The 26,191-nt window shown below is 41.5% G+C and overlaps 1 protein-coding gene across 10 annotated transcripts in view; it reads right to left on the bottom strand.

Moving 5' to 3' along the window:
• The window catches only part of itpr1b (inositol 1,4,5-trisphosphate receptor, type 1b), an 83,633-nt gene that overhangs the window by 46,604 nt on the left and 10,838 nt on the right, over nt 1-26,191 (bottom strand). For 4 of the 10 annotated variants that reach the window (XM_070958381.1, XM_070958383.1, XM_070958385.1 and 1 more), the window contains exons 4-39: nt 23,771-23,886; nt 23,506-23,592; nt 22,477-22,635; nt 20,902-21,000; nt 20,619-20,702; nt 20,220-20,366; nt 19,886-19,990; nt 19,199-19,243; nt 19,058-19,087; nt 18,392-18,546; nt 15,758-15,857; nt 15,514-15,674; nt 15,191-15,332; nt 14,945-15,103; nt 14,685-14,857; nt 14,146-14,265; nt 13,870-14,061; nt 13,199-13,450; nt 12,962-13,103; nt 12,720-12,873; nt 12,099-12,292; nt 11,884-12,022; nt 11,510-11,564; nt 11,255-11,420; nt 10,928-11,095; nt 10,686-10,757; nt 10,463-10,600; nt 10,204-10,329; nt 9,836-10,036; nt 9,470-9,721; nt 8,689-8,814; nt 8,360-8,488; nt 7,231-7,351; nt 6,933-7,117; nt 3,514-3,662; nt 2,337-2,448 (exon numbers count right to left, since the gene is read on the bottom strand). In XM_070958381.1, coding sequence (XP_070814482.1) covers nt 2,337-2,448; nt 3,514-3,662; nt 6,933-7,117; nt 7,231-7,351; nt 8,360-8,488; nt 8,689-8,814; nt 9,470-9,721; nt 9,836-10,036; nt 10,204-10,329; nt 10,463-10,600; nt 10,686-10,757; nt 10,928-11,095; nt 11,255-11,420; nt 11,510-11,564; nt 11,884-12,022; nt 12,099-12,292; nt 12,720-12,873; nt 12,962-13,103; nt 13,199-13,450; nt 13,870-14,061; nt 14,146-14,265; nt 14,685-14,857; nt 14,945-15,103; nt 15,191-15,332; nt 15,514-15,674; nt 15,758-15,857; nt 18,392-18,546; nt 19,058-19,087; nt 19,199-19,243; nt 19,886-19,990; nt 20,220-20,366; nt 20,619-20,702; nt 20,902-21,000; nt 22,477-22,635; nt 23,506-23,592; nt 23,771-23,886 — 4,955 coding nt within the window. Of the gene's footprint in view, nt 1-2,336; nt 2,449-3,513; nt 3,663-6,932; nt 7,118-7,230; nt 7,352-7,670; nt 7,698-8,199; nt 8,218-8,359; nt 8,489-8,688; nt 8,815-9,469; nt 9,722-9,835; nt 10,037-10,203; nt 10,330-10,462; nt 10,601-10,685; nt 10,758-10,927; nt 11,096-11,254; nt 11,421-11,509; nt 11,565-11,883; nt 12,023-12,098; nt 12,293-12,719; nt 12,874-12,961; nt 13,104-13,198; nt 13,451-13,869; nt 14,062-14,145; nt 14,266-14,684; nt 14,858-14,944; nt 15,104-15,190; nt 15,333-15,513; nt 15,675-15,757; nt 15,858-18,391; nt 18,547-19,057; nt 19,088-19,198; nt 19,244-19,885; nt 19,991-20,219; nt 20,367-20,618; nt 20,703-20,901; nt 21,001-22,476; nt 22,636-23,505; nt 23,593-23,770; nt 23,887-26,191 lie in introns of all 10 variants that reach the window. The other 6 variants (XM_070958380.1, XM_070958378.1, XM_070958382.1 and 3 more) reach the window with 3 other exon arrangements.

Below are 26,191 nucleotides of genomic sequence, written 5' to 3'. Positions count from 1 at the left end.
ATAAACACATGGCTAAAACAAAAGGTTGTGCATTTTAGAAATGTGTTTACTGTAGCTGTTGAGGTGCTTCACTATTAGAAGTTGGTAATGAGTACAAATATTAGGCCTGATTTTGTTTTGAATGTCTGTTTCCTACACACACTCAACTGCACATGAACCCTGGCTAACCTGCAGGAGTCTCGACAGGGACGTGATCCCTCACTGGATTCCCACCGGTTATCATTGCTAATTACGTTTGGAAATTGACCATGTTTCCGCAGTGGTGAGTGTTTTATTCCCCTGTGGCACTCAGTTTGGTGCAATATGTGCAAACATGGCTTTAGATTCCTCATGACTCAAAGTAAATCTACATTTGGGCGCAAAGCTTCGCTAAAATGCGTCTTCACTTTGTTTTCCTTTGTTTATAGGTGGATATGTCGATGGTGTATTGGGCTACTCGTGTCATGTCATTTTTCTCTGTTATGTAAGGGTGTGTGTTCTATTTCTTGAAGTATTTATGTATGTATTGTACACTTTTTTGAAACCTGCACATCCATGTTTACTATAGCAGTCTCTTTCCCTCCTTTTGCGTTAGTGCCCGCATCATCTTGTGTGTGTCTTATTGCACATGCATGCGTTACAAATAGGGACTTGCTCTTAAAAACATACTCTATAGCGATTCTAGGGGGCAGAAACTCCACAAATACCTTTAAAACATACTGCATTGCATTAAAAGTGAAAATATTGCCTTTAATTTCATTATCAAAATCTGAATTCTAGTATTGGGTTGACTGAGTTTCATCCATTGACTGTATATAAAGATAGATGGACAGATGGACAGCTCCCCAAAAGTCCTAACATCTTGATTGCCCCCTGGTGGCTGGCTGAGTCAATGTCATAAAACCCACCCCCTCCATATTAGCATGTCAGTGAATGGGACATGGGCCAAACTAAAAAAAAAGTACAGATCAAATACATTTTTCCCAAGTATGGCTTCTCTCAGTATAGGTAGTTCTTATCATGCTATTGCACAACCCAAATTCCAAAAAACTGGGACGCTGTGTAAAACGTGATCATTTGCTAATCCCTTTTGACAATTGGAAACACTACAGATACAATCTATTTCATGTTTGACCTCATCACCTTCATTGATTTTTGTAAATATTTGCTTATTTGTTTCAAACCAGTTGTGTCAGGAGCAACTAAAGACTGGGAAAGATGTGGAATGCTCCAAAAACACCTGTTTGGATCACTCCACAGGTAAACAGGTTGATTGGTAACAGGTGATAATATCATGATTGGGTATGAAAGGGGCATCCTGGAAAGGCTCAGTCATTCACAAGCGAGGATGGAGAGAGGTTCACCACTTTGAGGAAGACATGATTGTATAAATGAGATTAATACATGGGCTCAGGAACAAATAAGCATATGTTCTTAATAAACACAGTTCTGTCTGTCTGTTTTTATTTATATTTTACAGAGCATCCCAGCTTTTTGGTGATCAGCGTTGTATGTTCAAGTTTCACTTTTTCTGATAAATTTGAATGTAATTAATTGTTCGATTGCTATAAAAAGGGGCTGTGACTTCATGACTGACAGCTTGTGCATGCTCGCGATTTATTCAGGCAGGTGTTTGAGTAGGACCTCAATAATGCGGCTCCACACCCCGATCACTACTGTGCAGACTCAAGTGACGTCACCAAGGCAAGATGGCAACATACGTATCCGAGATATCTTTGCTTCATTTTTGCACAGTGGGGCAAAGTGGAGACACATAGTCCACCTTTATATACAGTCTATGGTTGACAGAGTTGAAGCAATCGATTAGAGATAAGTACAAGAGGTCAATAGCAGCCAATGATGTCATTAGTAATGGATGTTGTGTCAAATGGTTGAGTGAGAGTCACGGCATGCACACTGTTAATAGTGTTAATAATGCTGATGTTCATTACTTCAATCTTTGGACTTGCTGTTCGTTAAGGTTCTTTGGAAAGAAGGCAATGAAGGAATCTATTTTTCATTAAACGTACCAGTGTTTGCCCAACATAAAACTTGACATGACACAGAGTATCCATAAACGGCCCTGGCTGCAGTGACTTCAAATACAAGACTTAACGACGTCCGTATGGATTTTTTCTTTTCAGCGAGCCCTGCAGGCTCCAGGGGCAACCAAGCAGAGCTCAGCCTCCTCTTTTATTGCAGCGTTTTTTGATCTTATATGTTCCAGTAAGTTTGGTGCTTTGGGACAGGGACACTGTATTCTGAGATGTCAGAACAGTGTTTTATCTCATGTGTGGGTGAATTTTGGGCACGACAACAAGCAGAAGATGAGAAAGAGGAAGACAGAAGGTACATACCTTCTCCCCATAGCCCCGGTCTTTTGTCATCATTTCCCTCAGTGTCTGCAGTACTTTGATGCACAGACGCTCCTCATTCTCCTCCAACAACTGCTTGGTGTGTTTGATCAGTCTGGTCAGGGGGAGAGAAAGAAGAGTGAGGACATACACTTTTTGATGAAATCCACAGTTCTCAAACTACCTAACTGCACCACTGACAGACACCACAGCACGACCTCTGTGGAAATCATAACATATTACAGTGGTCTTCTTTTTGCTCATAACAACACATTTGGAGCATAAGAGACAGACAGCACATTTAGGTGTCCTGGATGTAAACGAAAATGACAGGAAACCATAGTGCAATTGGGAAGCTTCTCAACACAAGGGCAGATGTTTTTGAACTCTCAGAGATCTATAGAGAGGCTGATGACTCCTCAGAGCTAGTGCAGGTTGACACACCTTTAAAGCAAACTCCTGTAGTAGAACAATCCCTGCAACAAAAACAGCTCTGTGTGTCCACCAGGTTCCTTGTAATCCAATCTGAGCTCTTATCGGGCAAAACAAAACAACATAAACAACACTATCCATAACTGAAATTCCCTCATTTCATATTCATGTTCAAGAATATTTATTACATTTGATGGATATTTTTCACTATTACAAAGCATTTTCTGGAGCATCTCACTTGTTTTTCCTACATTTTTGTCAATTGGACAGACTGATTAGAAGAGGCATCAGGCTTTCTGGTGCACTCATAGCAGGGAGTTCAAAAGCAAAAATGAAATGTAATTGCACACAGTCTTGTTTTGAAGTTAAACCTAAATATGGGCGCTGGCTGGCCCATTCCAGCCTCTCACTTCCTCTGAGGTGGTTCCATTTCACGTTAAACTGGCACAATAAAGTCCACTAGTGGGCCAAGCTGTAACCTTACGCATTATTATCTAAATTATCTGCTCAATAATGGATAAGAAAGTCCCCTAACCCAACCTACTGCAATCACAGAACAGCCAAGTTAACCCCCCCGCCTGTCTCAAGATGCAGAGTGTGACTGTAGAGACAACACAACACAAAAAACGCAGTATATCTGAAGCTATTCTATACATAAACAGTACAAAAGCAAATGAATAAAAAACATAAAAGTTCTCTAAGCCTAGAACAAACAAAGACACCTTGGTGGTTGGAGATTTAGACTTACTTTGATATGAATCCTCCACTTTCACATTTCTTGCGAGCGTCCGTGTTCTCAGGGAAAAGGAGCTCGGGACGATGGAGGACATCCACCAGCACTGAGAGCTCAGCTTGCACCAGTGGCCTCAGCCGGTCCTCCAGTGCGGACACAATGTCCTACAGAGCACAGTGAAATACAGCCAGAGCATGATCAGAAGCTGTAATTTTACTACAAAAGACTAAAGACCAAAGTTCTGCGATGAGTTCACAGGCTTAGACTCTCCACACTGACACACCAAATGAAACCACGGTCTTGAGTATTTGTTAGTGCTGAACTTTTGATTTTCTGATAAACCAACTTATCATTTCATTATAGGAACTCATATTTCTGAGAGTTCATATTTCTGAGAGTTCATTGTATCACTGAGAGATTCAGATTAGCTCGTCTGTTGAGCAGGGTTTAAGGATTCTCCTAAGACATTTCAGCCCCTGACTTAGACATCTGTCAATATCTTCTGTACATGCAACCACATTAGTTATTTCATCCACAGAATCAAGCTGTAATGAACCTCAAAATATCTGCCAGACACCGTAGCCTTATGAATAAATGTAAGACAAACACATCCAGTACATGACATACTATAGTTAAACAACGCAAACCGTATGTATGATGCACCACCACATCCCACTTCTTTACAGTTTCTGTCACGTCTTGTATGAAAATATACAAGTAAGTGATGTTGCATCATGATGACTTTGGTCAGTGCTGTGTGGGCTGTCTAGTGAGTGGGAGAACAAAAGGGCCATAAGGAGGTGAAAAACAATAACAGGCAATGAACAGTGTTAGAGCACACATTCAAACAAATGCTATTCCTTCAATAAAGGGAAAGGAAAAAATGGGCAGGACATGCGTTTTAGGAAACGCATTGCTCTCTGTCTGGGAATGGGCTGGTGATTGACCCAAAACAATCTTGGGAAACTCAACAACAATGCAGCAACATTGCAACAATGTCATGAGTGGGATGGTCAAAGTGATGAGCGGAATTGCTTATTTCATTAAAAACAGCAGTTATTTTTGAGGCAAGCATCTGGGTTTCCTGTGCAAGATAACAGCTGTACTGGTCCAGACAGGTCAGAGATTTTTCAAACTTCCAGTGAATAGTGAGTCACGCATAACCAGAAAATAGGGTGTAACAGCTTGGTTTATGACTAACAACACTTTACTTTTCCCAGAATGTAAGTAGAAACCATTTCTACAGTATTTTGTTTGCCTTTACGATTACCAAAAGAATTAGATCACTCTTGGTATGTTGCTGATGACATTGGTAGGAGTCTCGATAGGCCCACTTTTCTTTATCTATGCAGATGTACTGATAAGAGCTCAGCCTTCGGCTTCTTTTTCATAAACGAAAACAGTCATACTAAATAAACAAATGCCACATGCATAAAAAAAAGAGTTCACAAGCGAAACCGATAGCCAATATTTGGAACTGATATTCGTTTGCAGCAAAAATGAAAATTTTGGTGTCAAAATTTAGAGTAACACACCTGGGAATAGAATGAATACAGTATACTGTTTGTTTGTTTTGTGTACACTGAAAAAAAAGACCTTAACTTTTTCTAAAATAACACAAACACAAAATCTTCATTAAAATGCCTTTAAGTTTAATTATTTTTAAAACAAAAAGTGCAGGGGCCTTCCAGCAGCATTTAATAAAACTCACTCAAATGAATGAATGAATAAATAAATAAATAAATAAAATAGCCCTCCCTGAATTTTTGAAACATCAACAAAATAAACTGAACTGTTCTGAAATTTGGATCTGAGTTAGTTCTCCCAATTCAGTAGCAGGAGACATGCCAGCACCACAGTTATCTTCGAGCTTGGAAAAGCGTTTCATTACACATGTGAGTTGTAGACATGACGGTAAATTTATTGATTGAAAATAAAACACACTGAGAATAATCTCCTCGACGTGTGCTCTCTGCCTCACTCATATCCCTGGACTTTACCAGTGACAGGCAAAAGACGATCATTTAACACCAGTAGTTATGTTGCTGCACCGTAGTGTAGTGAGAGCACGAGCGCTGAGGGAGAGGCGTAAACAAACAAGGACACGTTAGCATGCAGTACTGTTAATCTTATAGGCCATAATCACCTCCGGTGTTGTTTACTGATAAACCAGGAGCCGCCCCATGGGCTGAGACACATTAGGAGATTTATTATTCCCACAAAGTAACGGTAACCCAACGGGCCTATATTATTATTGGGCGTCTGGCCGCAGCTATAAAGCGGTTGTGGCAGTTATAACGTAGCGGTGGGTCATCATGAAATACGCCATGTTGAAGTTGTGAAGAGTTTCATCTCCAGAGCTAAACAGCGGAATTCAGCAGGTTTTCCTCCCTTATACTTGCTATAGTCTACCTACTGGTATGTTGTTATGTCTTTTTTTATTATTATTGTTAAGTTAGGAGCTTCAGGTCATGTTCACCTGGTTACGTCTTTTTTTTTTTGGTGCGTGACACTATTTATCTTGCAAAGTTGTATGCTTGATGTGATTAGACAAGTCGGTCGATGAAATGTCAACCGTTATCACTGAAATTAATCATAAGGTTGTGGTGTTTTTAAAACTTCATCATAGAGGCTTTTTATTGCAACTTCGACTGACTCTGTCGCCTTATCTCTGCTGAATCACCGGAGCAGTTGTCTGCTTCTCCTTGTCTGTGGCGCTGCATGTAGAGGCTTCAGTGTCGATTGGCTGTCACTGACTCACTTGTACCATGTAGCCAATCAGTGAGGGCTGTGGGCGGGACATTGTTACACAGCCAAGAGCGGTGACTTCAGGCAGAGAGACGGCTGCATCAGAGCCAAAGGAGCGCGTGTTAAAATACTTTAAGTAATTTTATTGGTCTTCGGTGGAAAAAAACGGCCAATGCCAATTATCGAAAAAACGCAGAATATCGGCCGATATTATCGGCCAGGCCGATAATTGGTCGATCCCTAATATGAATGCTGTGCAGATGGTGGTTTAAAGCCCTTGCACCTTCTTTATTCCAATACAAACTCCTGTCAGACTGATGACAGCACAAACGACCAAATTTCCTTTACTGACCAAACTTTGTGTCCTGAACCACTCTGCCATTAGATGTCTCGCTAATGCACTTTATAAAGCCAGTACTACTTCCCATTCTCCTCCATCACCTGACCTGCATTATACACACAGCTGACAGAGAGGTATACAGACATACAAAAATGCATTTGAAAGAACATTTTAATTACAGTTGCCTTCCCACTAGTTTAATGATTTCACTAATGTTTCATTTCACCTTATTGATCTATTTAGATTTTTAGCATTCCACCACTTTCCTGCTTGAGGTATCACTTTCAGATGAGATGTCTGGTTAAATTATTAAACAAATTAAAATAAAGCATTACTAACTACCGACCTGTAGGCGCTCAATGATGTTTCTGTAGTCTTTGGAGGTAGTCAGGCCTGAGTCTCGTCTGGAAGTGTTTTTAGCAGATAGTCTCCAGCTGAGGATGCTCTTCTGCACAACATTGTTGGACTTGACAAACAAGTTGTTCACCTGACTGTCCAAGTCCACTGGGATGGCAATAGCTCTGCTCTTAGCTGGGGAAGGGTGAGAATGTAGATATTTCTATTTAATGCTTTTAACAAATGCCACACTGCCCTTTCTGATATAGTAACAGAGACTGGAGGTTGGTGTTAAGCCAGTATCTTACCCACGTCTGAGAGTACTTTAATACAAGCCTCCACTGAGGCCTTCTGAACGGGGTTGAGCCAGTTACAGTGGTATACCCTGAACACTCCCTGAAGCAGCTGTACAAATACTGGCTGACGAGTCTGTAAGACAGAGAAAGAGCAAATGATAAGAAAAAAAATCACAGTGAAAGAGAGTGAGGAACAGGAGGAAAACATGTGCTGTTTAATTTAATAATTTAATTTAATAACCAACAAAGTGACTATGGTGTTCCCTGACTAGGCTGAACTCTTAACCCAATTTGTGCAAAAGATGTCAATGTGAGGACACTATAGGACTTTTTACAGCAACTGTTTGTAGTATGTACAGTCCCAACACATCACACCAAACCAGTGTTTCACAGAGAGTACAACTATCAGAGCAAACTATCAGCTGGCCACAGCCCTAGAGTACAATAAATACCTCTGTTATCTTTCCAAGAATGGCGGCCTGTTTCAAGAAAAAGAGGATCGTGATGTTTGGAAAACTTCAGTAAGCAGACATCTGAGAATGTGCAGAGGCTTACATCGAAAAAAACTAAATTTTCTACTGGGCCAAGTGGAACAAAACAACTCCACATAACAACATGGTGTCAAGTGGGCAAGTGTATGTAATACTACTGAACATCACAAAGTCACTGCACAAGGGATTTAGCTATCTATAGAAGGTACTGGTCATGGTTTATTGGAAAAGTCGTGGGCATCAGGACAGCGCTACATCAAGGTCTAAGAAACGGAGTGACCACGTTGCGTGAGTACATCATCAGCACCATGTCCCAGTAAAACCTTGTGCAACACACCCACAGATCGGGGAACAACAGATTCTGTGTGCTGACTAAGCTAGGAAAACGTGAAAACCCACACAGTGAAGATACTTCTGAACATTTAGAGCCTGTTGATGAACACCCTAGGGGTTGGGAAACAAAATGTGGGGGAGAGTCACCATTACTTACATACATATGGCGTGCCATCTATGCAGAGAGAACAATCATATTTTACAGTCCATACAGAGGTAGCTGAGCATGGTTTCTCACTGTCAAACATCTCAACTCAAGCAAGCACATGATTTAACGGAATGATCTGATGACTGATATGCTCCACAGTCCAAATTACCTGCAGGCTTGTGCTCTGGTCAGAGAAAGGAGAGCTGAAGAAACATGTGACGATGCTCATGACCGTCTCAGTTACATAACGTTCCAGCGTGGTGTCCGCATGCTTCCTGTCACTGGTGTTGTTGCATACCTAGGCAAGGAGGGAAAAGCTATTAGCATGACGCACAGCCACTGGATCACACTTCCTGCATGTGGGCAACAGGTAAGACACTGCATGCTGTGTTGCTATAATCACCCAAACCTATGATATAACAAAGCAGGACAGCTTTCTCCACCCATTGATCACATTGTCTCCCTCACTTTCAGATGTGAAATACATTGTGGCCTTACCCTACAAATGTCCACCAGGAAGTTCTCAAACAGCTTCCACATATGGTTGGAGGTATAAATCTCCTTCATCTCCACCTCTGTGTCGACATAGCAGTGGTTCAGGAAGTTGATATAGGCAATCTTCACCTGTTAGGATGCAAACAAAATTAATAAGGCAAATTTGTCGGGTGGACTAGCGATCCATGGACAGACACTGGCGAAACACCTGCTGTAAACATGCACGTCTGGCACACAGCATGTAAGCAGCATACATTTTTATTAACAGGGTTAGAGGCTACATGTTATCATCTGTTCATACCATCTTCATTTATTGCTACCTGGGACACCCGCATTGTTTAAGGTGCGACCCCTGTCTGTCTCAAGAACTGTCTGATGTTTTAGGGGCATGTATTCAACAACTTGCTGGAAATGTTCATCATGATTTGCATGCCATCCACTGCAGTAAACTCAAACCCTGTTTAGCAATGATGACACTAATCATACTCTTGTGGTTGAGTCATGAACTTTCATGAGAAAGTTGTAACATAACGCTATACAATTTGTAGTTGACTGGAGTGCAGCCTATCAACTCAACTACTTGCAACCTCCTGTTAGCTGCAACCAAGTGTCTTGCAAAATTGTCTTAGAAATGGCTTATTTTGAAAAAAAAATCAGAACTGCTCATGGTCAACTTTTCTTTACTTATCAAGCTAGTGCAGGTTAATGCTCATTATCAGTTCAGAAAAGTACAGTACAGACAAAATTTAGCTGAAGACAAGTAAATGAAAGTCATTCTTCACACCTCAGGGATACAGTCTTCATGGGTGACGACCCGTACAATATCATCCAGCGGCAGCAGGGAGTTACACTTGATCTCAGTGTACACATTCTTGCCCTCAGTGCAGACAGCCAGAAGTTCAACCAGATGGATGTGGTACATGAGAGGGCTGTTTTCATCCATGCGGTCCCTCTCTGAGCGCATCATCTGGACTAGGGTCTGGAAGGAGGCGCGATCATTGTAGAAGACCAGGACGTCCTCGCCTGAGTTCACCAGCTGAGTGGTAGAGAGTCACAAGAAAGAGCACAGAGATCTTGTTATTACAGTAACTTAGTAACATTAACTAGTTGCTAACTTTCTTTCATCTCTTATGAAGACTACAGAACTGACCTCAGCCATGACAATGTCCTGACACTTCTTGATAAACTTGTTCTCTGCCTTCACAATGGTCTGCAGGAACTTGAGATATTGGACATGTCGACCATGAGTCTCAGTGCAGTGGACAAAGTGCTGAACCACTCGCTCGTTGATCTCGCTGCACAGCTGGAAATTATTCATGAAGATGTGCTGCATGGTGACTGCCTCGAGGATCTGAGAGAGTTGCAAAAAGAGGGGACAAGAAGGACAGTCTGTGAAAATGAATAACAACAAGTGAAGGAGTGCAGATCTATTTCCCAAAAGATAATATTTTGGAGACTGAACTGTATAGTGACTGTAGACACTGACTCCTTGGAGTACACCTGAGATGTACGACTCACCCCTGGGTTAAGAAACAGGTTGATGTGCTTGTGGAGAAGAGCCTGATTCTGCTGATTCCCTGCACAGAAATTCTGCAGGAACTCGTGAGCCAGTTTCATGATCTCCTGCATTCGGACATCCTCGCCCTAATGCACATAACACAGAGTCAGGCTTCCTTTTTACTTACATTACATTAATGGGGAACTGCAAACATGTAAAAGCTATGCAGAGCTTTAAAGCTTGCATATTATTTTACAATATTCAGTTGCAGTGTCGCACCTTCTCGTAGGGGATCTGTAGGAGCTCCAGCACCACACTGTGAGCTCCCATGTTCCTCAGCAGCCTTTGCTGCTGTTTCTTACTCTTCTTCCCTGAGCTGCCCTCCTGGACACACAGCTTACTGAGACGCAGTAGGATCTGACCACACACAGCAGGAGGATTTTAATCACAGCCAGGAGATCACAAAGATGAAAATACAAGATTAAAATAGAAATGAGTGTACCTCTTTTACAACCCTGTAGTTGTAACTGCTGGTGCTTTCCGTCTTCTTCTTGTCTGAACCAGGAGAGTCTCCCTGTATAACAAAAAGCAAAAAGGAGGAAAAGTCCTTTAAGTCTTATAACATTACATCCTAGGAGAGGAAGACAAATATAATCTATAATCTGAGGCATATTCGTCTTTTAATGAACTTCTCTTCAGCAGTTGAGCAAATGTTTTCTATTTTCATGTTCTCGTCCATTGTACCTTCTTTTTGTTGTCAGACTCTGAAGGTCCATCTCCATCCATCCCATCTTCTCCTTGCCTCTTATAAACCCACAGTTCGGACTTCTCCACAATAGAACGCAGCTGGTCCAGATCTGACTTGATCTGCTTGTAGTTATCCACATCCTGGCTGGTCACCAGCAGCTGGACCTACATTTAGGTGCGGAATGTAAATTTGCATCAACTTGAAATCACAGAAATCCTAACTTTCTGTGACTACTAGTTTTGCACTTGTGAACTTGTGAGTGCTAGCCCAGATGAGTGCATGTCAGATGTTATAATGGAGTATCTAAGAGGGGAAATGCCTACTTGTTTGAAGGCCATGAGGACCTCCTGCCTCTGGCTGAAGTGTCTGAAGAGCAGGTGAAGCGCTCCAGACACAAGAGGAGGGTAATCATGCATGGTCAAGTGCAGCAGGACTCTGAGGAAGGTACGACCTCCGTGGTCATCCAGGTCTAATGGAGTGTTCTCCTCACTAAAAGGTAATTGGAGCAGAATTTAAACAAACTTTATCTTGCTTTATCTGGCTTCAGAAAAGACTTCAGAAAAGACTAGCAAGCTTACCTTCCTCCAAAAATTCCCTCTGCCTGTTCTTCAATATTTTCAAAGTCAAGGTTTCCTGGAGTTAATAAAAAAGTTCAACATTTATATGATACAAAATGTTAAAATATAACATTGACTTGTTATATCAGGCCTTTTGATAGGCCACAGCAGACATTTTGTCATAGCAGGAAAAGCAAAGGTGAAACAAATTTTGTTAACAATAGTTGGTTCCATCAGGTGTCCCAAGAACATGACAGTGAGTCAGCATGCACAGCATCAGGACCCTGGAAGTAGCTCACTGACATGGAATGCGCTCGCTGTTTATGTTATCAATCATACCCGTTTTTCCTGCTATGACAACCCTTGATGTCTGCTATAAAAAAGTGGCGGCATACCTGGCATCTGACCTGTGACATTATTGGTTCCATTCTGACTGGCAGCGTTGTCTGCTTGTGGGTTGTTCTCATCAAACTCGCGTTTGAAAATACAAAGCAGGCAGGAAATCCTGTAGTCTAGCCGTACATTCAAAATAAACTACGAGAAAAGACAAAAAGTTAGAACAGAAAAAAATGCTTGCTATCAAGGAAGAACCAGTTTCTTGATGTCCCACCTGTAGAATCTCAATGACCTTCAGCTTTGTGTCCATGACCATGATGTCCTCCCTCTCTGGCTCAGTCTGTGTTTTAACAACATCTCCCTCTGGCTGATGAGTTGGTGTGGTGGGCAACAAGCCGCCTCCTCGCAGCACTACCTGGGTCATCAACTCCCCGACGCCATGAATGGACTTCATCACATTACTGCCAGCTACAGCACATGCAGAAACAGACCAATAACAACAGTCAAATCTGCAGAAATTAGGAATATTTGTACAGGATTATTTTACTTGTTTTCACTTTGGATGTGAGAGGCCATAGTGACTTCAAATGTATATGAACATATTAATACTTTGTAAAATATTTAAAAGTCATATTTGAAATGTATTCAAAGACATCTGACTGAGTTACAAAACTTTGCGACCCATGGTTAACCAACACACCAACAATTAGTGTCAAATTTAGTTTCTGGTCATTCTGTTCTTTAACTGCTCTGTGAATGATGTGTTTCTACAAGAAAAGTTCAAGACTAATGGAAAAAAGCACAGTCAAACAGTCTGGACTCCCTGTGTATGGTGACACATCATGGTAGCAAAGGAAAACATTCAGGAGTCAAGCCAAAGAAAATTAATGTGCACCTTTGTTTTCCTCTTCCTTCTCCATCTTGTTGATGGGGTAAATGGTGCTGACATGGACACAATCTAAAATGTTCAGTAAGATCTTTGTCAGTCGCAGCAGGTCGCTAAAGTTGTAGAAACCAAAGTATATGAGGTTCCTTGCCAGGTTCACCACCTACAAACAAGAAAATGCAAAAGCATGACTTCTAATCAAGTCAAAACCAACGTGACAACTGTTCACATCATCCAGAAAGACGCATTACCTCAAAGGTAAGCTTGTTTTTTTCCTTGTCAGAGAAGGGAATATTTTGCGACACCACCTCTCTCAGGTAGTTCTCCACAAAATCCATTGTGAGACAGAACCGCTCTTTGATCTCATCTCTGGTGGTGCCATCGTTGTCATAACTGCATAATTAGAGGAGAATCATGCCTTAGAGATGCTGTGGCATCTTGGGAATGACAATGCAAGTCAATTTAAAGTATTTTTGAGACAGACTCACTCATCAATAGCAATCTTAGAGGGAATCTCAGACCAAAGACGGGCATATTTGACAGGTGTGACCTGCTCCTGAGGGTCACGGTCCACGTGCATGTGCAGCATCAGGCGACAGAAAGACGCCCGCAGGTCAAAGGGCAGGTCCTCATCAGACATACACCGCAGGATCAAATCTACATCCAGCTGACCGGAGATCTTGTTGATGGCCAGGTACTGACGGTCCAGGCACATCCGGGCAAAGAGGTTCAGTTGGCACCTGTGAGGAAATATTATAAGCTAAGAATTATTAGAGCAGTGTCTGTTATTTTCAGAACTGAGTTGTTGTAATGTTTGATATCCTTGAATATCACTTTGTGTCGGTGTGGTGTTACTATTACTGTTACTATTTTTCAACATGTTTTGTAGTTACATACTTAAAAATAAGGGCAGAAAACTGTAGTTTGGTTAGATATCTGTTTTTTAGTAACAATGTTTAAAAACTACACTTGAACTTGAAATTCAAAGTTTATACCTGTCTGAATCTGAATAAGAGTAAGAGTATATATAGTGAATAAGAGTAATAAGTGATTGTTTTGGATTCTACCGCACTACATCACCTCACCATCATTCCATTCAGATTAATGTTAAAATAAGTCAGTGTTTATGTTTTCATACATCAAATCAAAGACGCCTCACCTGTAGTAGCTGACCACCTCCTGGTCCTCCTTCTGGCCCTCCTTCGCATCCTGGGCCAACTCCCTGATGCTCTTACTCCGGACCTCCTTACAATTGTCTTTCCAGAACAGCCAGACCTCCTCTTCATCTTCTGCTTCCACCGGACTCTCTCCATTTGATGTCGTCTCAATCTCAAACCTCGACAGGACCAATCTGGTGAACAGCATAAATATTATTTCTCAATACTTGTGTCAGATTTCCAAGAATTTTAATAATTAAGAAAAATGAGAAGCTTACTTGGTTTCGATGAGGATGTCAGCATTGGTAGGGTCCAGTACCGCATTGCAGATGAGCTCCTGTGTCACAGGGATTGACTTTTGCATGGACACGCAGAGATCTGAGAGGTAGTCCAGAAACCTGCAAACAAATTACATTTTCATTCATTTTTCAAATGTGCTGGGGGAGCTGAGAGATCCACATGGTCACTGTCTGGTGATATTACAGGTGTACGTTAGAAGGTACACAAAGTTAAAATACTACTCAGGTGAAAACTGTGAGGGCCTTCTTTGTCCAGACTTGTGAACCAAATTTATTCTAATGTCATTAACAGCACCTGACAGGACTTTAACTCAACACAAACATACACTGTCAGCAAATTACCTGCATCGCCAAGGTCATGCACAAGCAGTTCCACTCAAACTCCTCTGCACACATCTGAATATATTTCCATAAATTTACACTCCTTAGCAGCTGTTACATAAAACAAATCTGACCCCAACTGGCCCCAGCTGCTTCTTGATACCAGCCAGTGCCTCCCCCTTCCTATTGGCCCTCACCTCGGTTCCCGGTTCTTCCTCACTAGAGTGACAAATGTGTCTATTTCAGCAGCAGTGATATGTTTCTCCAGCAGCTTCCGGTTGTTGTGGAGTAGAGCTGTTATTGTGTCTTCTGCCAGCACATCATATCCTATCTGCTTCTGCATGAAGCGGAATTGTTTGGCTATGTATTCCTGCAAAGAGAAATGAAGAAGGGAAGATTACTGCAAAGAAAAGGTCTTGGTAACAGGGGTCAGAGTGAAATCATGGTGTCCACCTACTTGGTTCTTCCTGTAATCCTGCTGGGAATGGCGTAACACTCTGTAACAAAGCCTGCAAATATGTCTAAATGGAGCGTGGCGCTGGTCTCCAAGCTCCTCCAGTCGCAGCATGGGACCATCACCACTGTCTGTGAAAGGGGCTTGAAGAAGTTTGAAAATCTGAAAAGCAGAATATTAATACCCAACATGTAGTCAATCATAAACTTTAAATCAGCGTAATTACAGTCTCTGAGGTTGAAGACAAACCTGCTTCAGGATATTCTGCTCTCTCATGAGTTTCTGTCTTTCTCTGTTCGGTTTGTTAACCATGATCTCTAAAACGTCCTGCCCACTGTTGGGGATGTCCACCACAAAGAAAACTAGATCTTCCAGGAGTTTAGTCACAAACCTGAAGAGAGTACATATGTAAGTGTACAAGTCAAATGGCAACATTACAGACTGCTTTACCAGAAGCAGCTACTTCAGTGATATCTGGGTTTCCTTCCTTTAGATATTCATAGTAACAAAGCACACACACCACATAATAATGCAGTATTCAAAGTCTGCAGCTGATATTTGTCCCCACATACCTTCTTTCATTTTGTGTAATGGTGCCTTTTTCAAGCTTGCCAGCGATGGATGCCAACACTTTACTCGCATCATTGGCGAAGTCTAAATCACGTACTTCTGCTGGTGGCACTGGTACAATGGCAAACGCTTCCTTGTCCTCTTTTACCGCTGATGTTCCAATCTGGAATGATGAATTGGTTTCAGTTGCTCTGTTCAGAAAACCCAGCCATGCCATATGTCTTGGCCAGATCATCACCTACTCACCCTTAACATAACAGGTTTCTCCTCCTCTTTGTCAATGGGGTTGTTGGTGCTGTGAACCCATGTGTTGGTGCACAAGTGTCTTAGCCTCACATAGGAGCTCCTAGAAGTGACAGAGGAAACTGTCTGAGATATTAAGAAAATAGATGAGGCTAAAAGGCACAGGACAAAGTGTCATAGTGCTTTGGAAATCTGAGCAGTTATAGAGAAATTACATGTTTGATCCTCAACCTGAATGGCCTTTTTGCAGGTGAACTTATTTTGGCTTGGCCAGGATGGCCAAGAATCTACATTGTCCCTTACTGAAACACTGACTCCCTTGTTTTTCTTACCAGAGCATTGTTTCTGCACCATTTACATCCCTGTTTATGGGGAACTAATCACAAGATGAATTTAAGGAGCTTTAACAGGATCATTAAGAAGGAGCGCATTCATGCTCCTTGGAGGATAAAAGCTTTTGATTTTATTGATCCCAGGGACTTTTCTCTAGCACCACACTCAGAACAAATGAATGTGCATAAACCTGAACAAGAGGCTCAAGAGGAAGAAAACTACGAGAAGCAAGTAGCAGCAGTATATTTAGATAAGACTGATGATGATATGCTTTGATTGGAGCGACTGATACAGGTGGACAGTCTCTCTCTCTCTCTCTCTCACCCTGAAATGATGCCAACAAAAACAACCAAAGAAAAGATTACAAGCAACACAAGTGTAGGATTTATTGCACATTGCCTTGGACAGGTGCACGTAATAAAGCAGTGAGCCGATGTAAACACGTCTATCCTTGTGCCTCAGAAGCACCAAGCAAGCGATATTTGTAAACAAACTTCCATGACAGGGAAGAGACTGCTCACAACATGGGATTACAGATTAGCCAGTAGTGACCCGCACAGTATCATCTCTCCTCCATTAGGTACTAAACCTTTACTCATAGTAAATTCTGAGCCAACTGCGTCTTTCATTACCGCTGCACGTGTTTAAGAGTAGGTGTGTGTGTGAAGCCTGTTAGGCCTCGGCACAGACAGCAGACCGTACTGTCGTCATATTCTTGGCAGGCATTACATAAACACCTACTAAAGCTAACAGGCTTACCTTTCTGTACCGGTTCTCGCAGGTATTAATTAGTCCCCTGGCTAAAGTTTAAGGGACAGAGTTATTTTAGGTAGGAATGGGAGGTGCTACCAGTCGTAGCCTGCAGTGTGCAAACACACCTGTTGATGTGACACAATAGAGGCTTTGACACAGGGTGGAGAGTCTGTTTTTGTCTGCTGTTCAGTGACAGGGACAAACGTACTATTGTTTCTAATCTAATTTCATTTGGAACTGTAGAGTCCCCCCCACACTGTACTGTCAACAAGAATAACAGCAAAAAAAAACAGTCTCGTGCGAGATGTATGGTCAACCTAAAAATAGCACATAGTTAAAAAGAAAAAAACATGACACATCACAGAATTTTCTGTGATTAACTAAAACTCTGAGGTTTTACTGTTTCAGTATGGCTCATTTCAAACTAACCTGAAAGCAAAAAGCAAAACCTGATAAAACACTGATCTGCCAGATTAGTGTGTGAGGGCATACGTAGTGTCTACACAACCTCTAGTTTGTGGTTTTAGCTCAGACACATTGCAAGTGTCTCACAGGGCATTTTGAAATGCAGTTTTTTCCCTTCTTGTGCCCACTATCCAGGCCTACTCTCAGCCTGATGACAATGGCTTCCTGTTTCATGCCATGGTGGGACTTTCCTTGGCTAGGAACATAACAGCTAAATGTGACCAGTATTACCTGATTATTTGACTTTCCATATAAGTGGCATGATATCTTAGAATCATTAACAATACTGTATTCACCACATACGCAAAGTCTGCATAGAAGCCAAATATCTACCCAGTGAAAAGCCACAGAACTAAACAACTTTTGATGCCTTGAAAAAAAGAAAATCTTAAATAAAATACCCCACTGATACTGTACAACTATGCTCTTCCAAACAGTCTTCCCCTGCTGTCTGTACTTCAACCAAACACAAAAGACAAGTCAATAAATGACCAGACCAAACAGCTGGTAACCCAGACATAATAAAAAGTGTCCTTGTCCACAGCTGCAAAACAACTCGTTATCTCAGAAACTGCCCTCTGTAATGTTCCATACTGTTTCCCCCTCAACTCTACACATGAGTCAAAAGTTTACAACAGCACTGTTTGATTGGTTGCAGTCTTGACATCACTGCGGTCTTTTTTGTTGACAACGTGGTGTTGAGATATTTGTCATTCCACCCATATCCCCCATATTTTCCAGCATCCCTAATGTTATTTTTTCCTTCATAGGGCAGAAATGTGTTCCCCCCGAAGGGTCTCTGACAATGTCCCTGTCTCTGACATTTTAGCTGTGAACCCGTAACATCACATCTTAGCAGTCTCAAGCATGTTCACACACTGATGACGTGAGTATCTAACAAGACCTTTGCACTTTAACATTTAGAAAGCACCACTTTTTCACTCTGTAGTTAGGTCATCACATTTGTATCTTACGATGCCCTTAAGTCGTGTTCTACCTCTGTGATATTATGTAAATTTCAACTAAATCTAGGCCCTCCAGAAGAAGCACTGTATGATTGAAGTGTGGGTATACTGTATATTATACCTGGGCACCATGGAATCCCCCCCTCTCAGAGTGGTAGGGTCCAGCTCAAAGATGGATGAGATGTCCATGCCGTCGGGAACAGGCACCAAAGTGTACATGATCTTCTCCTGTGGAGCTCTCAGACGACCTCGTAATGCCTCATTATCTGCATCCAGCTAGAGCAAGAAAGTATGCAGTGAGAGGGAGCAAAGCACTGGCTACAAACCGAAGTGAAGCTTACAAAATACATTAAGATGACTGATAAAATATGCTATTGTTGCTCAGTAATGATGAGGCCAAGGAGTATGCATATTTCCATTATAACCTACTAGTCACCAATGAAAAAATGAAATACACTTCAGTCATCACTACAGATTGTTGGGCCTTGATGGCACATAGCTGGGAACTACAGCTACACACAGCATCCCTGTTGTTAGCCTGGTATGTGTAACACTGCCACCTAAAGGTGATTTTCAGTGAGTCACATTAACTGAAATGATGGTATGGTGACACCCTGTGGTAATCTACTGCTACTATGATGAAGACACATACAACTCAGACATAAGAGTTATTGATGACTGAGGGTGGCGAAAGAGATATTGGACAACAAAGGAGCCAAGGCAGTATGTGCAGATATGACAAGGATTCTTTTCTCACTGCAGCTATATCAAGATTACATGACAGTACCTGGAAATTAAAAGGTGTAAAGTCCACCACCTAGAGCAGAGAGCAAAGATCCAGCAAAGAATTGAACAGATTAGACCAACAGCAGCGGGGCAACTAGTGTGACATTGCAGAGTACTCAGCGGAGAGGAGATGAAGTCTTACCGAGGACCTCTGCTCAGCACTCTCCTCCTCAAAGTCTGGATTCACCTGAGAAACACACTCCCATGTCAAATATCCTCCTCAGCATCAATTATTTCAAACTGCACCAGTCACCCAATTTACCTGTATGCCTCCAGACCAACCGTGTCAGAGCACATTGCTGATTAAAACTGGACTTAATGCTACAGCCCCAATTCAAAAACAGTCGGGATGAGAAGTAAAACATAAGTAAACAGAACTTTTGATGCAGACACACATTTAAAGAAGTTGGGACAGGAGCAACTAAAGGCTGGGAAAGATGTGGAATGCTCCAAAAACACCTGTTTGGATGTTCCACAGGTAAACAGGTTGATTGGTAACAGGTGATAGTATCATGATTGGCTATGAAAGGGGCATCCTGGAAAGGCTCAGTCATTCACAAGCGAGGATGGAGCGAGGTTCACCACTTTGTGAACACATGATTGTATAAAGGAGAGTAATACATTGGCTCAGGAACACTTCGTCAAACTCCTGTCAGTAAACACAGTTAATTTGTAAATGATTGCAGTCTGTTTTTATTTACATTTTACAGTGTCCCAACTTCTTTTGAGTCGGGGATGACCTGTATCAGATACACAGTGATACACACACATGAAAGGCAGGGACAGAATTACAACAGAGTGAGAAAAAAAGGGAAAGAAGTTGACACACCTCACCCATCTCAGCAGCCAAATAACACCCTGTGGCCAAGTGTTTAAACCTGAACAGGCTGTTCCAGTAGCCTGCACCTCCCCTACATGGGTCATGGTGGACCACCTGAAGTCATAAAAAGTCCCATGTCAAGTTGGTACAAAGCTGCATTACTTATCATTTCTGTATTTCTGTAGCACTACAGCCACATATACAACTTAATGATTTCTCTCTTCCATGGTTAGAGCACTGTGCTTTTATTTACCAGATAACTAAATGCCTACTCTTAAAAGCACAATAACATCAAACACCAAAAAGTCAATCAGCTTTTAGTTTGAATATTTGTTGTGCTAACCTCTACTTCCCACAGTGCTTTGCTGCTGGTGGCAGAAGTGGCAGACTGACGGCCAGTAGTCCTGAGAAAGACATACTGCTTCTTCCTGTGGTCATCACATGTGAGGAACTTCTCCTGCTCTGCATGGAACAACCGGACTACATCACCCTGCCATTACACACACACACACACACACACACACACACACACACACACACACACACACACACACACACACACACACACACACACACACACACACACACACACACATTGGAGACATTACATAGACTTATATTAATTTTTTTTACCATGTTTAATGTCATCTAACTCGTCTGCTTTATAGCCAGTTAATGAAGCTGCTTTTAACAAACATATCTGTGAATACTGATTACTTCAAGCAATCGTGAGGGTACCTACCCCTTTGAGTATTGTTTCCTTGTTGTCACTCCATTTCATGAACAGAACAACTTTCCAGCTCGTGTTACAATTTACAGAATTAACCTGGAAGGCAGAGGAAAGAGGTGTGTCAACAAACCAGAGAAACTTAAAGGCTGGAACATGTAATTTCATTGAGAATTTCTATCATTACTATACAGTGCAGGCTTTTAAAGCTCGTATTCCACTTTAATGAAGTCAGTGTGGAACCTATCTTGTGTCTTATTTAGTGTACAGCCCTGTCAGGCAACAAGAGTTCATGTACCTCGTTGCATCCTGGGTTGTCAACTAGCTGGTGGCTGCTGGCGTGTAGAGGCTGTCCTGCATTCACAGGGTTAAGGACCACTTTATCTCCAATCACCACCTGCAGGGGCAATATAAATACACAGAACATACTGCATTTAAATGTGTTGTTGGATTTGAGAGATTAACTAAAATCAAAAGGAATGCGCTACTGTCGCTCAGTGATATCGTAGTGAAATATTGACTAAAATATAATTTTAGTCTTTTTCAACTAGCTTCTTTGAATACACTCTCATTGAGTGAAGGGCAATAGAAAATCTTGAAACAAGAAGACATATGGCTGGTCTGAGGGACACTGTGTGGACTGAGCACCCCATTTAAATTCAAAAGCATAAGTATGTCACGTCCCAAGATATTAGCCATCATTCCTCAACACTGCAATTCCCTTACTTCACACGAAGGTATGGGAGAGATCTGGTTTCTCTTGATCGCACTAGCCTCCAGATGGACACTAGGGGGAGTTGTGGACCATATTGTGTGTGAAATGACTGGATCAGACAGAGAAGGATTGAAGCGTATCCCTGACCCTGAGCATCACTCACTAACCACAGAGAGATATGTGTCGACATAAGCAGCAAGCATCAATAAATAAGTTTTGGTGTAATCGTCAGTAACTTGCTTGTGTTTGCTCACACCACTGAGAGCACACCCTTTAAGATGAACCCTGGAGGAGATCCACAGAATGCTGCAGGCAGCTGAAAAAATATTACCTCTTGATGTGAGAAAGGGTTTTAAACTAAACACTTTACACAGGCTCTGATCAAATAATGTACATGTGAAGGAAAGATAACTGATGGGTATTCTGTGTAATTATTCCACCTATGAAAAGGGGTACATTTGGACGTTGAACGGAAACTTTAATGTTCTCATTGTCACTCTTTCCTCTGCCCTTCATCAAGACACTGGCCTCAAAACAGGAGTTGGTCCCCTGCACACTCCCTGCACACTCCCTGCACACTCCCTGCCCTAATTTCCCCCAAGGAATTAATAGAGTATAACTTATTAGCAAATCTTAACTCTCTCAGCTTCCATCAGCCACCAACAGAAACTGCAGCCGAATCTACAAAAGTTCATGTGTCCGTAGCACCATATCTCAGATCCTTAAAAGACAATTCTACCAATTCAAGGACTGCACTCTTGTAGCATCGACAGACTCCCCATCAGATCACTTCTGTCTAACGCCACACTCAAGTGACATTATGTGAGGCAATTTGTAATATTTCACGCAGCTCCCTCTGGAGGCACAAAAGAAAGGAACAACTTTTGTATTATATGCTGAGCTCTGCTTTAATTCCCTCTAAAATAATTGATGACAAGGTATTAAACAAATACTACATAATTCATTTGCTATTATTTAGTGTTTTCTTTCATCATTACAAACTTCTTATCAAACTACACAGTCACAAATATGGCCCACATCCACATACGCCTTGTGTATCCAACATCCTACGCACCTGATCCAGCATCTTCTGGTTTCAAACCCTGTGAACAGTAATGTAGCATAATTAGCTTCAATCCCACACCCCACTCTACCCACACTGTCTCCCAGGGATCGCAGCTTGTAGAAGGGCTGGATGTAGAACCAGGATCCCTCATTTCCCGCTGAGTCCAGAGTCACTCTCATGGCATTTTTCTCCAACAGTGCAGGTAGGCGCTTGTTCACTGTCAGGTATTTATTGCTTTTCAAGTGTAGCAGCTGTTGGCAAAACAAGAAACAGCACTTTATGGTTGTAAGACACATTGCTAATGTCAATGACATAATGCAAACAGTGGAAAGAATGACAGAAGCTGAAACAAAGACGGAAATATGTCACAGTCTGGCACAACTGGACTCAAGGGAACACTTCACTGAAAATATGCATCTCCAGAACTGTTTGGTGTCTTTATTTCTTCTCAAAATCATTTACGTACTTGAAAACTCTTATCCTTAAATGCTTCTCATGACCTCTGGTGGTTCACCCATTTAATCAGCAGTTCCCAGCGCTGTCACAAACAATCTATTACCAACTAGACTGGAATCATATAAGCTCAGCATATTTTTGGGGCTAAACTTAATCCTACAACATGATATATGGTGTTAGAGCCAGCGAGTTTGCACCCGATGACACTTGCCAAGTGCACCTCCCTGCATTTCATAGTATATCATATGTGACAAAGTAAAACCACTCTTGTAAGGACAATTTCTGAAATCTATGTTTAAAATTATTTCCAAATCCAGGAACCAACTGGTGCTCATTTTATTATTGGAATGACAGTACTCTGCAACTAGGACATCAGAGACTGTGGGCACTGGCTCTCTTGTGTATGTCATGGAGCAGGAATGCACGGCTATTCTTAGTTTCAGGTGATCTCATACCTGTGTGCAAACCGTTCCTGGGCAATGAGCAAAGCCAGATAAGACATTACAAGAGACAACGTAATAGCACGCCTTTGTGCAGTGGCAATTATTTAAAACTGTTCTCTGATTAAAACAGAATTGCAGTCAGTTTTATCAAGCACACAGCATCGTACATGGAGCTGCAGTTCTATTAACCAAGCACCTTATCTCAGAGGTTCCTGAACACACCTGAATGACATTTCCATATTGGATGACAGTTCCCAGCAGCTTGCGATTTTCAGACTCATTCTGCTTCTTCTCCAGGTCAGCAGCATGCTAAAACACAGAGCAGGGAGCAGAGATGCTCGAGCAAACACTCACACACTTCAAAAATATGATTTCAGGAAATGCTGCATACTGTATGTCACTAATCTATGTCACTAATACACTGATCCTTATTTTCACCGTGATAAAAGTCAAAGAGCAGGCAAATGAAGATGAACAGGGCACATACATGGAGTTTGTTGAGGAGGACTGTGTCAGTGGTGCTGTTGCCTCCAGGTTTTGCCGCCTTCCAGAACTGTTTCTGTGCTGAGTACCTGTTCATAGGACACAGTCTGAAAAGGCAGTCTGAGGAAAGAAGACAAGAAGAGAGAGGTGAAGAGACAGACCTCATCATGTAGTATTGGTCTTGCTCAATAAATTCCAGATTGCCTTGCCTAATCTAAAAGAGGTGCAACTCAAAAGACAAGAGTAACATTGTGGGTAACTGCAACTTTGGTAACATTTACAATGGGAAAACAGACAGTACTCTTTATAGTACTTTAGCACTCTGTGTAAACACTTTTACATTCACTGTGTTATCAGTAACAGCACACCACTTGTTTCATCTCATGTGTAACAAAAAAGAGCTTGTGTGTAACTCTCAGGCCAAATAGGTGTAAATAAATTCAAAGTTGATGAATCACTCTGGGATAGAGAGCAGTAAATACCACACAAATTCTGATAAAAACAAGACTTGATAAGTCTAAACCAGTCAGGCCACATACACTCCTGAGCTTGCTTCAGAACACTAAATATATTATATAATACTCTTGACGCCATCTGTACGAATGGTAGTCATCCATCTTCTCCTAAGGTTCTACAAAAATTGCTTTACACAATGTCATATAGAAGGTAGAAATTATAAAAATGTTTCCCTGCCAGCAGATACAGTAGTCTTACAGATGACAATACTGGTAAACCTGCCTTAATTTGGATATGCAGTAAACAAATCTAAATGTTTGTGGTAAGCTCGCCCTTTAGCTTCACTATTGGAAAAAAAACCTTCCATCTGAATACAAGAAATACCAAAATCTAATGGAAACATGGCATTAAAATTTAGTGAGTGTATTTATACAGCCCACAGGATAAACCAGTGATCTGTGAGCTCTCCTACTGTGCCTCCTTTAGGCCAAAATATTGCGAAATACAGTATTATATCTTCTTATGACTTGAACATGAAATGGTGCAGATCTGATGGTGGAGCCACCTGACGCAGGATTATCAACCAGACAGAGCAGGTGACAGCTCTCTGGCATCTCACCAACACCAACAAATCTAAGTGGATTATCTGGTACAGCTACTGGGTCACCTTACTTGCACTGTTGATGCTTTCAGACATCCCACCCACAGTCAGTCCAAACTTCCTGCCAAAACTTCACACCTCATCTCCACACACATTTTAACAATGGAGACTCAGTCAAGACATTTAGTCTTGCTTGTTTACTCGCTTAGCTGTCCTGCAAAAATAATGAATTTTAAACACACATTATCTTCCTGGAAGACTGAAATATGCAAATTTGACCTCGTTGTGTCGCTCTGCACCCTCTGTTAGATCTGGAAAAAATGATGTGATGAACAGTACTTCTAAAAATCACTGCACAGGATATGAATATGTTAAAAATGTTTCTCTAATTAGTAGTCATTGTCTTCGTACACACAGTATCACTGTATGCTAACTGGAACAGGGGACCTGATGAGCTATAACCAGGATAAAAATACCCACTCTGGCATCCATCAGAAATGCGGCCAACTCAAGAGTCTTCAGGGTTCAGCCATCATAGGGCACAGGGTGGAGGAGAGGACCAATCAAGAAAATGGGGCACTGGGAGAACATCTGTCTACCAGGGTTGAGCAATTAGGGTTTTGGAGAAAAGAAGAAAATAAACGGGGAAGTATGTGGCTTTCATGGGCGGGTATTTAGTAGAGGGTTTATAGCATAAAACTGATAAATGATGGATGAAAAATGCAGGTTAAATAAGGTATATCGCTCATACAATTAAACCAGACGACAAATAAAATCAAAAGCACATGATGCAACACAGGAAAGTGTTTTCTGTGTTCATGTATTTTGGCTGTTTGTCTACTACAATATTTAAATTTGGTTTGAACTGCTAAACCAACTTAACAAGGAAGTACAATCCAATCCTCTTCTGACACCAAACTCAGTATCCATTATGACACACCTAATGTGCATGTAACAGAGCAGACCAGCTAGCCGGTAGTTAAGAGCTGACAGTGACATCACTGCCTAGTTAATATGTAGTGCACTATATTCACCATCCCTACGTGAAATTTATGCTCTGTGTAGTGACTTGTGTTGCATTTTAGAGATGTGAATATTATATTTGAGTGATTCTACACCTGTTGGTCATGACAGGTTTATTATACAGGGCAGGAGTGGGAACCAAGATGTCTGTTTGATCCTGCCCATGAGTAAAATCACAAATACAAAGAACAATATCTTATTTTAGCGATAAGAAAAAATAACATAAAATAGTCAAGTTACAGGTTCTTCCAGCCCGTATATTAGAGGGAAGAAATGATATCATGCTGTCCACAGTTTTCATACAGTTTGTATTTTATGAGCTTGTAATGATTAATCAAATATTGC

This window comes from Chaetodon trifascialis, chromosome 3, assembly GCF_039877785.1.
Source record: "Chaetodon trifascialis isolate fChaTrf1 chromosome 3, fChaTrf1.hap1, whole genome shotgun sequence".
NCBI lineage: Eukaryota > Metazoa > Chordata > Actinopteri > Chaetodontiformes > Chaetodontidae > Chaetodon > Chaetodon trifascialis.
The sequence above is the reverse complement of the archived record's forward strand: the minus strand, read 5'-3'. Positions and strand labels throughout refer to the sequence as shown.